The 13,625-nt window shown below is 39.4% G+C and overlaps 1 protein-coding gene across 1 annotated transcript; it reads right to left on the reverse strand.

Moving 5' to 3' along the window:
- Window positions 1-4,694: 4,694 nt before the first annotated feature.
- Window positions 4,695-13,375, reverse strand: chrna4b (cholinergic receptor, nicotinic, alpha 4b). Its single transcript, XM_041051272.1, has 6 exons — window positions 13,324-13,375; window positions 10,671-10,822; window positions 9,672-9,716; window positions 9,479-9,588; window positions 5,969-7,403; window positions 4,695-4,820 (listed from the first exon to the last, which is right to left on the reverse strand). Exons 1-6 carry the CDS (start codon window positions 13,373-13,375, stop codon window positions 4,695-4,697), a joined length of 1,920 nt encoding a protein of 639 aa, XP_040907206.1.
- Between the last annotated feature and the right edge of the window lie 250 nt (window positions 13,376-13,625).

Genomic DNA, 13,625 nt, shown 5'->3' on the forward strand with positions numbered 1-13,625 from the left:
ACAAACCACAGGCACTGGTCTTCAGAGATGTGGAAAACAGTGATATGGTCAGATGAGTCATTCTTCACCATATTCTCCACCATAAGTGGGCGAGTGCATGTGTGGTGCACACCAAGAGAACGGTACAGGTCTGAATGCTTGACCCTTACTTTGATGGAATCTGGTGCCTCTGTTGTGCTGGGGTTCACTTTGCTGGCATGGTGTAGGTCTCTTGTTCCCCCTTAGAGGGAAGTGCCACTGCAAATCAATACACAGTTGTTCTGAGTGATCAGCTTTATCCTATGATGAAACATTTTTACCTTGGCTGTCAGTTGGTTGTAATTTGACTCCCTCCTGTAGGTGGATGTATGTGGGTGTGCATGGGACTGTAGATAAAGAGGAATTTAAAGTGAAGTCAAGGGGATGAAAAGGAGAGAGAGAGAGGAGGAGGAGGATAGAGAACATAGCACAATGGAAGTATAAGGAAGTATAATAATAATAATAATAATAACAATAATAATAATTATGATAAAAATAATAATAGGACTAACGATGATAATTTTACAGTGGATGTTGGTTTGCAATCACAGGTCCAGACTCGACAGCTCCAGAGGCAGAAGTACCTGCAGAAGGTGACAGGAGGAGAGTGGAGAGAGAGGAGAAAGAACCAAACTACAAGAGAGAGCAAAATCCAAGTTAGTAACACGTATAAATGGGATATGAATGCGTACAGATGGAGAGGGAGGGGCGGTGAATCACTGGAAGTCCCCCGGCAGGCTAGGCCTATAGCATCATAACTAGGGGATGGTTCAGGCAAGCCTGAGCCAGCTCTAACTGTAAAAGTTATCAAAAAAGAAAGTTTAAAGCCTAATCTTAAATGTGGAGAGGGTGTCTGCCTCACAGGTTTCACAGTGGAGGAGCCTGATAGCTGAAGGCTCTGCCTCCTGTTCTACTTTTGGAGAGTAGGAACCCACAGGTAAGCCTGCATTCTGGGACCGCAGGGTGCTTTGAGGTCTCAAAGATGGGTTATCAGGAAGAAGCTAGCAGCATTAGCATGAAGTTCATCATATACCAAGCATCTTATCATTTAGCCAGAGTTATTAAATTAAAATACCTCTCCTTGTGTGAATTAATTAATAAAGCGCTGGGGTACGTAAAGATAATCACTTGATTGAAGTTAGCAATGAAGGTCAATTTTTAATCAAGGTAAATTTAATATTTTAATTATTATTAAGAATTGAATCTTTGGTTGTAATTAATGACTTTGCATACTTGCATGGCATTTTGCATTGCTTTCTTGAGGCAGTCAATATAGAGGACCTTTATGGAGCGCTACCATCTGACTTCATTTGTAATTTGCCTTTGTACAGGTATTTGATACTGAAATTATGCATATGAAATCCTGCTGAAAAGGTGTGCCTTATCACATAATGGAAATTAGTTTAGTTTCATAAAGACCATCTTCATTTCATTTCAGAATTCAATTGACAATATACCACGGTATTGAGTTTCCATACAAAACTGGAAGGACAAATGGAAATTAATATCCATTCATATATGACTCTGTGGACACAGACAAAAGACTCACTTAAGCTTTTTTTTTTTCTTTAACAAAGCTGTGTTTTTAACTCCTCTGAAGTTGCGAGAAAAGCCAGAGTCCATCATTCTGCAGATTATGTGCTAAAATGAGTGAATAAATACACAGCACTGCAGGTATTTCACCTTGTTTAGAGTGCTGTGTTTCCATATTATGCTAAATTAACATTTTCTCTGTCTGTGATTTTACATAAGGATCAATGGTTGGTCCTCTGCTGACCCAGTAGAAATATAATAGTGTGTTGGCTGAGGTCAAAATTGAGGTCATCACTTGGGCATCCAGGTGTAACGATAGATGCTTTCAAATCCAATCAAATCTGCGGTTTTACTGGGGTGGAACCACAGGATGAACATACATGGGAACGGGATTAGAGTGGAAAAGATTTGATGACTTGCTGGGAAACAGTAATTTAATATGTTTTGCTTTTGGTGGATGCAATTCAGAGAAACTATGCAAATGATTGGATGTGTTAAACAAAAGCTTTGATTCTCTTTGATTCTGTTAGTGCACTCCTTTATGCACATTTTGTTTTACAGAATGTAATATTTTTAATAAGAAGGGACTACGCCAAGATACAAGAAAAATAAACTACAATACATGCCCAAACAAATTAGGAAAGGTTCTATCTTTTCATTTTTCACTGGTAATTGGACTACAGAAATTGAAAGTATATTTCAGACTAACATTCATGTTTCATCATCGTAGTTTCATTGTTTCATTCTCCATCCATTCATCTGTTTGACATTGAGATCTACATCAAGACTGAAGTACAGACCGCTTTTTAGGACAAAATTTGAATTTTAAAATGAACAATTTAAAAACCCTCACCGGTTTAGCTTTATTTTATTGTACATAAAATTAAGTGAAAGCAGAAAAATGGCAAAACATACCGTATAACTGTTAAAGTGAGGCAAAAAATCTCAGGGAGGCTTTCACATCTCATGGCAGAAGAAAAGGGGGAAAAAACAATTATATTCAAGATACATCTAAAATAAAAAATACCAAAATTTATAAGTTTTCAACTTTCATAGATAAATACGGTATGTACATTTCAAAAACAAATATTTTCTTGTATGGTTCATGTTTGGTTGACAGACTGTATAAAACGTACAGGGATTCATATTTGCATACAACTTGAAATAAATTATTAAAAACTGAAAATAGTGCTCAGAAAGGAAATAAATATACTTCAGCATAGCCACCATGAAATGACTGCTATGAAATGACTGTTTGTAACAACCTATCGTGAAATGTTTCATTGGATCAGTTAAACATTTGACCTGCTAGTGGTGCTGGTGGAAAGGTCAGGGTTTATCCTCGGAGGACTATGAATGTCTGTACAAAATTTATTGGCCATCCATCCAAAATTTGTTGAGATATTTTAGTCAGACCAGCAGCCACACCACCACGGTCAGCATCCTTACACACACCACACAGTATTTCATACTGCTTGCAGTGCACCCTTCCCTGCCAAGTTCTTTCAATACCTTGAAGCACAATTAACCTTTGCTTAATAGTTATTAACACTTTTGTGCAGAACTAATGGTTTAATCATCAATCAGCTGAAACTACAATAATTTTTAGCTGTTGCAAATACTGAATGGAGCCATTAAGCAAAGCTGCAAACATTTGGTCAGTTTCAAAATGAGAATGTGATGTTATTAACAACATTTTGGAACTATTCAGTTATAAAGTCACATTAAAATTATCATCAGGTATGATAATAATAATACTTTTCTTTATGGAAATTGGTCTGCCATATTTTTCAGTGTCAAAATATGCGATACTTTGCTGTTAAGTGTTATTAATTAATATTTCCCATAAACACTGTTGCTTCTATGTGTTTGTCACTGTTTCACTAAAGAAAACATTCAGAAGTGAGTTCATCATCAGCCTGTCTCTCCTTCCACCCTCTGCCTTTTCCAGAAACCTTCAACTCATTTTCAGCTCTCTTTTTTGTTTTGCTCTATAAAAGGCATTAGATTTCCTGTCAGGTCTGACTGCGCAGGCACTCTGTGTAAAATGCAGCATAGAGGCTTCTTTTCTTTATTTAAGATAATAATACAAATATGTCCAAAATTCATGTTCCAGATGTTTTTTTGATTATCACCTTTGACTTTAAATAACAATGCCTAAAATGAATGATTTTGACCTGAAAAAATCATGCTTGACAAAAAGAAAAAAAAAAGATATTCAGGCTAATCATCCCACTCCTATTCTACTCGTGTATCCAGTAATAGAAAGAACTAAATATGCCCTTGCATTTTAAAAATTTATTTATTTATTTATTTATTGTGGCTGAGGTTGAGGGGAGAACTATGCAGGACCGGAGAGAGTAACAAAAACCCTCCATGTGAACATCAAAATGCTGCGGTAGTAACAAAAGAGAATGGCTGAAAGAAATATTGAATAAATGTGTTCTCTTTAACTGCTAGGATTGGAAAAATCACAGAGCTGTATGTGTCCTTGCCTAAGCAGTGACCATTGCAAAATGTGCTACACCTGAATACACACACACACACACACACACACACACACACACACACACACACACACACACACACACACACACACACAGACTCCTTCCCAGCTCTGAATGTTGACAAATCAGGTTGCACAAAAATATGATAATTTCACGAGTATTTGGTGAGAGCACTGCACCTGTCACCCGCGTTGTTGTTGACATTACTGGAATGTTAAAACTGAGATTGAAACCAAACTTGAAACAGTCTTATTAAGAGCTCACAATGTCTTGGTCTTTCTGTGGTGTTATCCACAGTCATCAGTGGGTCAAAGTCTATTCTTCTCTGTTTTTCACAAAGGTGACAGCTTGAGCGATATAGCTCAATGTCAAAATGGAGTGGTGCGGAAGGATATTTTTGCTCTTGGCCTTTTTGCCCTCATAAAGAATTTATATGCCCACTGGAATCAATGATAGATATTTCATCTTGTATCTCCGTGAATAACCTTTTGTTAACCTGGGGCAAGAGAAAGGAGTATGACTTGTAGCTTCTTTGAAAAACAGAAAATAAAAAGATAAATGATAAACTTTTTTTCATAATATAAGACAGCAAGTCCTCCTGTCAGTGTTATTGACTTTTTCTTTGCAGGCGAGATTCTAGATCATTCCAGCCATCCAAGGAGGAAGAAAGAGTCCCACAGATCCCAGTATACACACCAGTACAAACATCCAGAGGAATATCCTGTCAATGACCATGGCCACATACTTCCAGTCCTCCTTCACCTAGCAGAGAGGAGAAACAGCGGAGAGGGACATTTCAAATTTCAGACCACCTTTCTTTTTACCAGCTGTCAGTTTTTACCCTTGATTGATTTCTCTCGAATGGCTGATTTTTTCATTATGAGCCAGAGCTATCTCCTAAATGTCAGTCAATCCTTGCTTGTGTGTCTTATGAAAAATTCAAGGTCAAATTACTGAGGGCCCATTGTTTCAAAGACAGGCCTTTCATTGTAGTATTGACAATGACCGATGTCAAAGAATACAATAACTTCCACCTCTGGTTTTAGAATAACTGCACATATTCTGAACTTCTTCCATTCCACAGAGGCATTTTCAGAGACTCAGAAACCAATACTGAATCACAAACTTTTTGCTGTTTGGCAGGTTTCCAGTCGTTACTGATATGTTTTAGAATGATGTTGCAAATGTTGCATTTGTGGTCACATGTATAATAGTTCAGGATGGCAAATCAAAGCCATAAAGTGTTCTTTTATCATCAGAAGAAACCGTTTACTGTTACTGTTGCCATGACAGAACTATATGCTGCTTGAATTCCAGCAATAAATAAATACATAAAGTTACTACATAAAATTACATTAAATTTTTAACAAATTCAAACTAACTTAATTACAAAATGCATAATTCAAAACCTGTGAAATGCTATTGTTAACTCCCTATGCACAATAGCTCCTAAAACCATACCCATGATTTTTTCTGCCCTGCTTGCTTTTTGACCAGAAGCAAAATCTGGTCTGATGTGCTTCGTTCATTTGCAATGCTCTGCTGCCCCAACTGAGAAAAGCCCTTTGAATCTGAGTGAATCTGAAGCTAAAGTTTCAGGGCAATTGTGTTTTACACAGCTGTAAGAACACTGCCTGTTGGATTACAAGGCATAGCTCCATGTTCTCGTGCACTGAGAATTTTCTATTCAAACAGACAATTAGAGACCAAACACTGAACTTTTTCCTGCTCTCAAATGGTAGCTTGAATTTCGAACAAAAAGTGACAGGCCTATTGGCATTTTAATGGTATCCAGAAATAGTGAATGGAATCTAAAAAAAAAAACTAATTTAAGCCACACTATACAACATAAACATTGTTATTTCATTTCGAAGACTTTAGTGATTACTTGAATAATACTGTCAACTCACTGAAAAGTCTGCGTCCTCTGCCCTGAGATGATCAGCGATGTACTGAACTCCTTCTATGGCCCGTTGCATCGCCGGGGAAATAGTTGGAAACATGGTATCCTGTTGGGTACCTGCATCTTTAGTGGACTCTGCTGTGAGGGTTTCTGCTAGGTGATCTGTAAGGACTTTCTTCACCCGCCCTGTGATCCCGATGACCCCAGGCCCTTCATCTTGCAGACAGCAGTACTGGAAACTGCGGGAGCGACACCGATGCCCAGCTCTCTGAGGAAGCTCCTTCTGTTGGTCGCACATTTGCTCAGCACTGAGGGAGCGGCCGTTTGGGGCCAGTGTATCTTGTTCTTCCCTGGATAAGCTGCGAAGTGGGCCTAGTGGCAAAGACGGGGGCATGGACACCTGGGAAGAAGATGAGGCTGCTGAGTTGTGTCCCCGAAGGGGCTGTTTGTCCGAGACAACTGAATATTGACTGGATGTGGACCGGCAGAAAATATTGGCCTTCAGTGGGTGATCTTCCCCGGTGTGGTCTTCAAGAGGGGAAGACGGTGGAGAAGGTGAGCACACAAGGATACTTGGACTGTCAGATGGAGTCTTTGGGAGTGAATTCCCTACCTGTCCCATTTGTCTCAATCCTGTCTCTAGCCCCGTCCAAAAGGCCTGCGAGTTGCCTGTTGCAGATATCGTGGCTGGACGGTGCATCATCTCGATAAGCTTCTTGCAGTGCTGCTTTGCTGTGCCTGGAGGACGCTTCATGAAGAGGACTCGAGGCACCAAGTCCAAGAATACTCTCCTCACCCAGTGAGGCATGCCGTGGGTTTGTGGCGAGCGGTGATGTACATTTAACACAAAGACAGTTATGATGATGGAGAGCGTGACAAAGACCATGGTGAACAGCAGGTATTCACCGATTAGTGGAATCACCAGCGATGTGGACGGTATAATTTCTGTGATCAGCAGGAGGAACACTGTTAGAGACAGTAACACTGAGATACACAAGGTAATCTTCTCTCCACACTGAGATGGCAAATAAAATACCAGCACAGTCAAACAGGAGATAAGCAAACAAGGGATGATAAGGTTGATAGTGTAGAACAACGGAAGCCTCCGGATGATGAAGTAGTAAGTGATATCTGCATAGATCTCTGTGCAGCACTCGTACTTTTTGGTATTGTACTTGCCCACTGCATTAATGATTACCCACTCGCCGCTCTCCCAGTAGTCCATCTGGTCCACATCACTATCCATGCTGATCAGATCGATCTTAGCGCGGTCATAAGTCCACGAGCCAAACTTCATCTTGCAGCTTTGCTGGTCGAAAGGGAAAAAGGTAACATCTATGCTGCATGAAGACTTATAAATTGCTGGTGGCATCCACTTTATCCGACCATCATGAAACAGATGTGCTTTCGTGAGGTGAGTCACCGCAAAGTCGCCATCAGCGCTGCAGATGAGGAATAAGACATAAAATAGGTGGAAACCCATTTATTAAATGTACATTTGCCTTCATTCAAAGTTTAATTTTGTGTGATTTCTTCAAGCAGTTACAGTTTTTAGATTGATCAAGGTCTACTTCCTAGCTTTTTCTTAGCAGGTGTGGTTTGCTTTATTGTCATGGAGAAAGCTCAGTTATTTGCAGTGGAAAGCTCCAGAAAAAGCTAGTAACTGGTGCTTGAGTTAAGATTTTTTTTTTAAACTACTGCTTCTAAGGTCAAGAATAAATGTTCATGTCTAATACTTCCTTATCTTTGTCTGAATCGTGACTGTTTTTGACCATTCACTGAAGTGTCAAAGTAAGTGTAGTAATCAGTTCTCATTACTGAAACTGATTAAAAACAGTGTGACAAGTGCAAATCATACAAAATGACACATCACTGATGTCCTTTCAAAAAAGAACTATTTTAATGGAAGAACCTCCTTGGAGAACTGTTTACTGATTCCATTTTTACCTTCCTCATTCACCCTCTACATGCTTGTATTAGCTCAAAGAAGCATTATTTGTTCACTTATGTTTGCCAGTGACACTGACATTTAAGTGTCCGTATCACCAAGCAAATACAAGATTGGATGTAGTAACATTTCCCATGAATAAATAATAATAAAACCAAATCAGCTGTTGAAAGTCAGTGCTCTAATCACTGTCTCTGAAAACTGTCAGTGATGACAGCTGCCTCATCTTGTCCCTGTTTCCTCCTCAGTCCTTACTTGATCTGATTAATCTTTGTTGTACATACTAAACCTCTTACATCATTCCAGCTCTGTCATTATACACCTTAGCCCCCCCATTACTTCCTGCCTACGCCTACCATCTGACCCAGTCATCTGCCCACCTAGTTGCAATTAGCTTTACTACATATGACTAACAAATGACAGCTGACTTCATTCTGTTCTGCTTGTATCTGGTCTGATTAACATCTGCCTGCCTGACATATCCCCCTGGATTCCTCTCACTAAATGTAAGCCTGCATTTTGACCGAGTAAACACCACTGAAGGGAGACACACACACACACACACACACACACATTGCCCTTTAGCCTGATCTAGTTTTACAATAAAGTTGTCCCAGATCAAATATTAGTGAAGTCATAAATTAGATTTAAAAAAAAAAAAATCACAAGATGCCTTACCTATAGGTTTGAGTCTATTTTAAAAAGCTCTCATATATCTACAGCTCATTCAGAACTTTAGTGCTCAAGTCTTCACAAAGTCTCAGACAGGTGAGCATATCACTTCGCCTCTCAAATCTCTGCTCTGGCTTCCAGTCTGTCAAATAATTGATTGAATTGAGTTCTGCTACTCATTTTTTAAATCAGAAAGTGGGTTAGGATCAAACAGTCTCTCTGTTCTTTGTTGTTCTCTTTACATGCAAGTTTTTAAATTTCATGTCATTTTGCTGTTTAAGTCTCAGTGTCTTATACGGAGACCTTTGAAATACCCTGAGGATAAACTGTGCTTTACAAAAAAAATAGCCATGCTGCACCTTGCCATCTTAGTCCCTACAAATAAACGACTCAGCCACAGACTGAGCACTGAGCTAATTCAGTCTTCCTCTTTCTGATTTTCTTGTATTAGCCAATTTCCCTTATTTAGAGTGAAATAAATACAGTTCTACCTGAGGCACTCACACTGGATGAATTTTATCTGAGACCCTCTGAAACACATCCAATTACATGTCATCTTCTAATTTCCTGTTTAATGTATTGCTTTTTACATTGTACCAAGCTTTGTTTGTAACCATATCCATTAAGGCTGACCTTGTTCACATTTATTTCAGCTAAATTACTTTATGACATTGGCACGGGACAAGATGTTTGGCACAACAGAATCTCCATGTTTTCCCTCCAGTCATACCATCTGCTGGAATTAAATCATCAGAAACTGAACATTGGTTGCTGTATGATGATTTTTGTTTTGAAAAGGGCTACATTTAAGATCCCAGAAACCGCCTGGGTGATTGTGAAAGTAGTGTCTTACAATTTCTCGAAAACTGAAAAAACATACAAACTACTGATCCTCACTTGTTGTAGAGGACAATGTCAGGCCTCCAGATGATCTCTGACGGAATACGGATAGAGGTGACATTTTCGTATTCCTCTGGGTTCCAGCGGAGTTTGTAATCGTTCCATTCCTGTAGGAGAACATTAATCATATTAATATACAGCAGCTTCATACTGGACTGTCTCATTTAGCTTGTGTTTTATCATTTCATACCTGCTTGACCCAGACATTTGTGGTCATCATCTGGTTCTTCTCATCCTTATTTCATGTAAACAGAGAAGAGAAAACTATGGTGACATTTATCTTCTTTCAGATGAATTGTGCTGTATATTACTCTGGACTTCATAATGTCTTTGAACATCTCATTTTCTGCCATGTGCACTCATGAATCAGTTATAAAACAAATCAACATACATAACTTATATTTATAAAGACAGATGAGTTTTGCAATACAGCAGGAAAAAGAAAAGTTTATGCAGTGCTTCATGCAAAAAAAAGAAAAAAAACACCCTCTCTGTATTGTGTCTGTTGCATTGTTGCCAGGCTGCTCTCTCCAGCTCTTCCCCGGCAACATCTAAGACACAGCAGTCAGTAGGATAAGAAAACTTCACCCAGAGCTGACTCTCACTACCAGTCAGGTGAAGCAAGCACAGTTACCTAATTGTGTGTCAAAAAACCTGGAGAATCATCCCTGCAGCTGCATATATTCAGTCTTAAATCCAACCCAGGCAACTTTACCTGGCTCCAACTCGCAGTTAGAGGTGTTCTAACGCGGTTTTACTTTAGTCAACAGAAACCCTGCAATATAATTTGTGTAAAATGCACGTGTTTGAAACTGTACCACTGATACCACTGTAATTCTGTTGAGACCAGCTGTGTCTGGATTGCTATTCAGGACTTGAATATTTACTGCCAGTGTTAGGATACTTGACAACTGAATTTAATTTGGGAAAATAATTCAATCTCTCCTGTTGTGGTTTCATTTCCGCTGATAAGTGATCTGTATATTTGAATTTATCTCTCTTGCCTGGTGTAGCTTTGAGCTGGTTGCCATTGTGATCATAATGAATATGATACATAAAACAGAAAGGGAACAATTGAAAATGTATCATTTACACATTGTACCAACCCAGCATAATAATAAATCATCCTTTAAGAAAGACGTTCCATGTTTCTGCTGTTGGAGAAACAAAGCTGTGAGGTTTTACTTACCACATCAATAAGCTGGGCAATAGACAATCCAAAGTGGACTAGCACTGTGTCTGACGAGTTTTCTACAGGCCTGGAGAGCTTATTGTAATGTGCAAACAGATCCTGGAGCAGCCTCTCTTCAGCATGGGCGCGAGGTCCGACTTCGGAACAAACTGAGAAAGAAATAAGAAATTAGAAACATATATTTGCACATGCATCATTTGTGCTCATTTACATCAGTTGCTTTTGTGCAACTTTGCACTGACCTTTTTTATCCTTATAACCAGTCTTTGTTTTGTACATGTACGTATGAAATGGCAAATATGATTTCAGATGCATGACATTAATATTGAATACATTTGCCACCATCTATAACGCACTCATCCAAAATGGATTTCGCTGATGCGGCCATGCCACCGCAAAGAATCCACTGTTGTTGATACAGAGTGTAATCTAAAAGAAGGGTGACCTCTATTATACAGGTGGCCTGTGGTTACATGAGACTGTATCTGAGAGATGAGACAAATGGGGGCTGGGGAGGGGAGGGAGGGCAGGAGATGAGAGAACGAAAAAGAGGAAGGATGAATATGATTCTGAGGACATCCGTTGTGTCTCGGAACAGACGTGCTGATGGAGCGATCTGTTGAGACGCCTCATCCCTCCCCTCACCCACTCAATCCCTCTTGCCCTCTCTCCCTCTGTGTCTCTTTGCCATGGCCGCTCTGATGTAGCATCTCTATCTTCCCATCACCCCCCTTTTTAGAATCAGCTCACATAGCACTGAGGATGACCTAACGAGGTCTGGGAACAATTAAAGAGACGGGGATCGTCCCGAGGCCTGTACAGTACAATGTCCTTTGTATTCCAGTCCTTTTTTTCATATTCGATTAGGCCTTTTTGTCTATTCTGGACACTGTGCATCTGTTCAGGTACTTCACTGGCACAGCAATACATCACAGGTTGTGATTTATTTAACTGGAGTAACTGATATTTCATTATGCCTGGCACTCCTGCTTGTTTCAGTGTCTTTCCTGCCTGTGGAACATTATGTTGTATATATTGCATATTGCTTATTGTACAAAATACTAATTATACAGGAGCTACAGGGTGTTTTTTTATTACCTCATTATAACTTGAGTCAAATGATTGCACAGAAAGGACAAAAAGTTTAAAGTAATTAATTTCTGGTGTAGTGTTTCAGGAGTGCTCTAACTATCTAGTTGGTTGTCTAGATATCTGTCTTTCTTTCTGAGACGAAGATGCTCTGCTGTTTTAACGTGTATTCTTAAAATAGGGACACAGGTGTTGTTGTAATGCTGCTGGCCTTCCTCTCAGGTCGCCTTGCCCACTCAATCAAAGCTGATAGGCTGTCCTTCAGTTGCCTGAAAACTGGCATCCACAATTTTTAAAGGCTTGGGATCAATATCTTATTAAATGGATACAGTTTCTTTTTCTTCTCCCCACGTCCTCTCTTCCTGTTTCCACCTGAATCTCTTTGACATGTCCAGACACTGGACAACCTTGAAATGTCTCTACGTTCTCAGAGAGAAAATGGCCCAGGTGCCTTTGTTTCATCACATCAGCTCAGAGTGATATACGTTTAATGCAGTGGATTCTAAAGAAGCCTTGCAGCTAATGGGTTTCGATGGGGGAGCTTGCAGGGTGTCTTGACTTTGACAATGTGTGGGTGCAGGAGGAAGTGGGTAACTGTTGGATGAGTTTACCCCTGTACAGTGTTACAGGACACTATGAATACCACTGTTGCAAACTGTAGTGTTACTACTTACTTTGAATGGAGAAAATTCAGTTTACATATGATATCCTCAAATCCACGGGAAATTGTGAGTTGAGGATATCCAGTTCCTCCTTTAACTCATGCTGTTCTCCTGGATGCTTTTCCTTGTTCTCTCACTATTTAAATTATGTAAAATCCAATACAAAAGTTATGGCAATTATCAGTTCTAGTAACAATTATTTTGAGGTATTTTCACTTATGTAAAGCACAAGCCCAACAGTTTCATCCTGGTTATCTAAATGTGTCAGAGCTACTGGACCCAGTTCTGTCTTCATTTGATCAATGTATTCTCATAGGCCAATAATGCATGAGCAGCAAATATTGCACTTTTTTTCATTCAAGTGAATCCTGCTCCTGAACAAGGCAGACAAAGCTTGTTACCAGGTCACTAAGCAACCGAGGCATTTATGCAATAAATACAACTTTTGTGTGTGTATGTGTCCCGAAGGTTGTGTTTTTGTCAGTGATTACTCTAATGAATAATGGAATTGGAGCTTCATCAGGGACTTTACAAAAATGACTGGCCTGAATCATATTTTATTAAAAAAAAAAAAAAAAAACAACTCTCCAGCTACCTTTTTAATATTATATTATAAATACTCAAAATAATATGGCATAACAAAATAGTGACTCTGTTTGTGCTGATGGACTTCACTGTATATTTTCCCCTCAGAATGAATTTAAAAAATACAAATTGAGATGTCAAAGTTTTGCTCTGCAAAAAAAGTGAAAATTAAAAAAAATACAGCAAAAATTAAAAATACATTGCCCTCCGCCTTTTCTGATCTCCCACCCTTGTACTTTTCATACAGTCTCTAAGGCTGATGAAGAAAATGAGAGACGAAGCAACTGTAACTGACAAGAAGGGAAGTGATTTACCTTGTGGTAGAAGAGCGAAGAAAAGTACATTTAAGCATTTGTATATATCCATAGCGCCTCCAGTTATATCCAACTCTATGAGTGAACGCCCACCAGCTTCTTCTGGTCTTCAGACCTGGTGGTCAGTCATCCCTGGAACTGAAGAAGCCTATAAATTCTGTCCTTCAAGTCTTCAGGAGGTTCAAGCTAAACAGCCAGATGGAGAGGTCATGTCAGCCCTGAGCCTGGTCTTTGTCCCGGTTCCATCGATCCATCTCTTCACTTGCTCTCCTGTCCAGTCCAAGTGTCAGTATGAGGGACTT

This window comes from Toxotes jaculatrix, chromosome 2 (genome assembly GCF_017976425.1).
Source record: "Toxotes jaculatrix isolate fToxJac2 chromosome 2, fToxJac2.pri, whole genome shotgun sequence".
Lineage (NCBI taxonomy): Eukaryota > Metazoa > Chordata > Actinopteri > Toxotidae > Toxotes > Toxotes jaculatrix.

What these genes read in the sequence shown, in the direction of transcription:
- chrna4b (XM_041051272.1), bottom strand. Translation starts at nt 13,375, where the DNA reads ATGGATATATACAAATGCTTAAATGTACTTTTCTTCGCTCTTCTACCA. An exon ending in CTTCGCTCTTCTACCACAAG is followed by an intron (nt 10,823 to 13,323) that starts GTAAATCACTTC and finishes TTTCTTTCTCAG; the next exon opens with TTTGTTCCGAAGTCGGACCT. An exon ending in CAGAGGACGCAGACTTTTCA is followed by an intron (nt 4,821 to 5,968) that starts GTGAGTTGACAG and finishes CCTCTCTGCTAG; the next exon opens with GTGAAGGAGGACTGGAAGTA.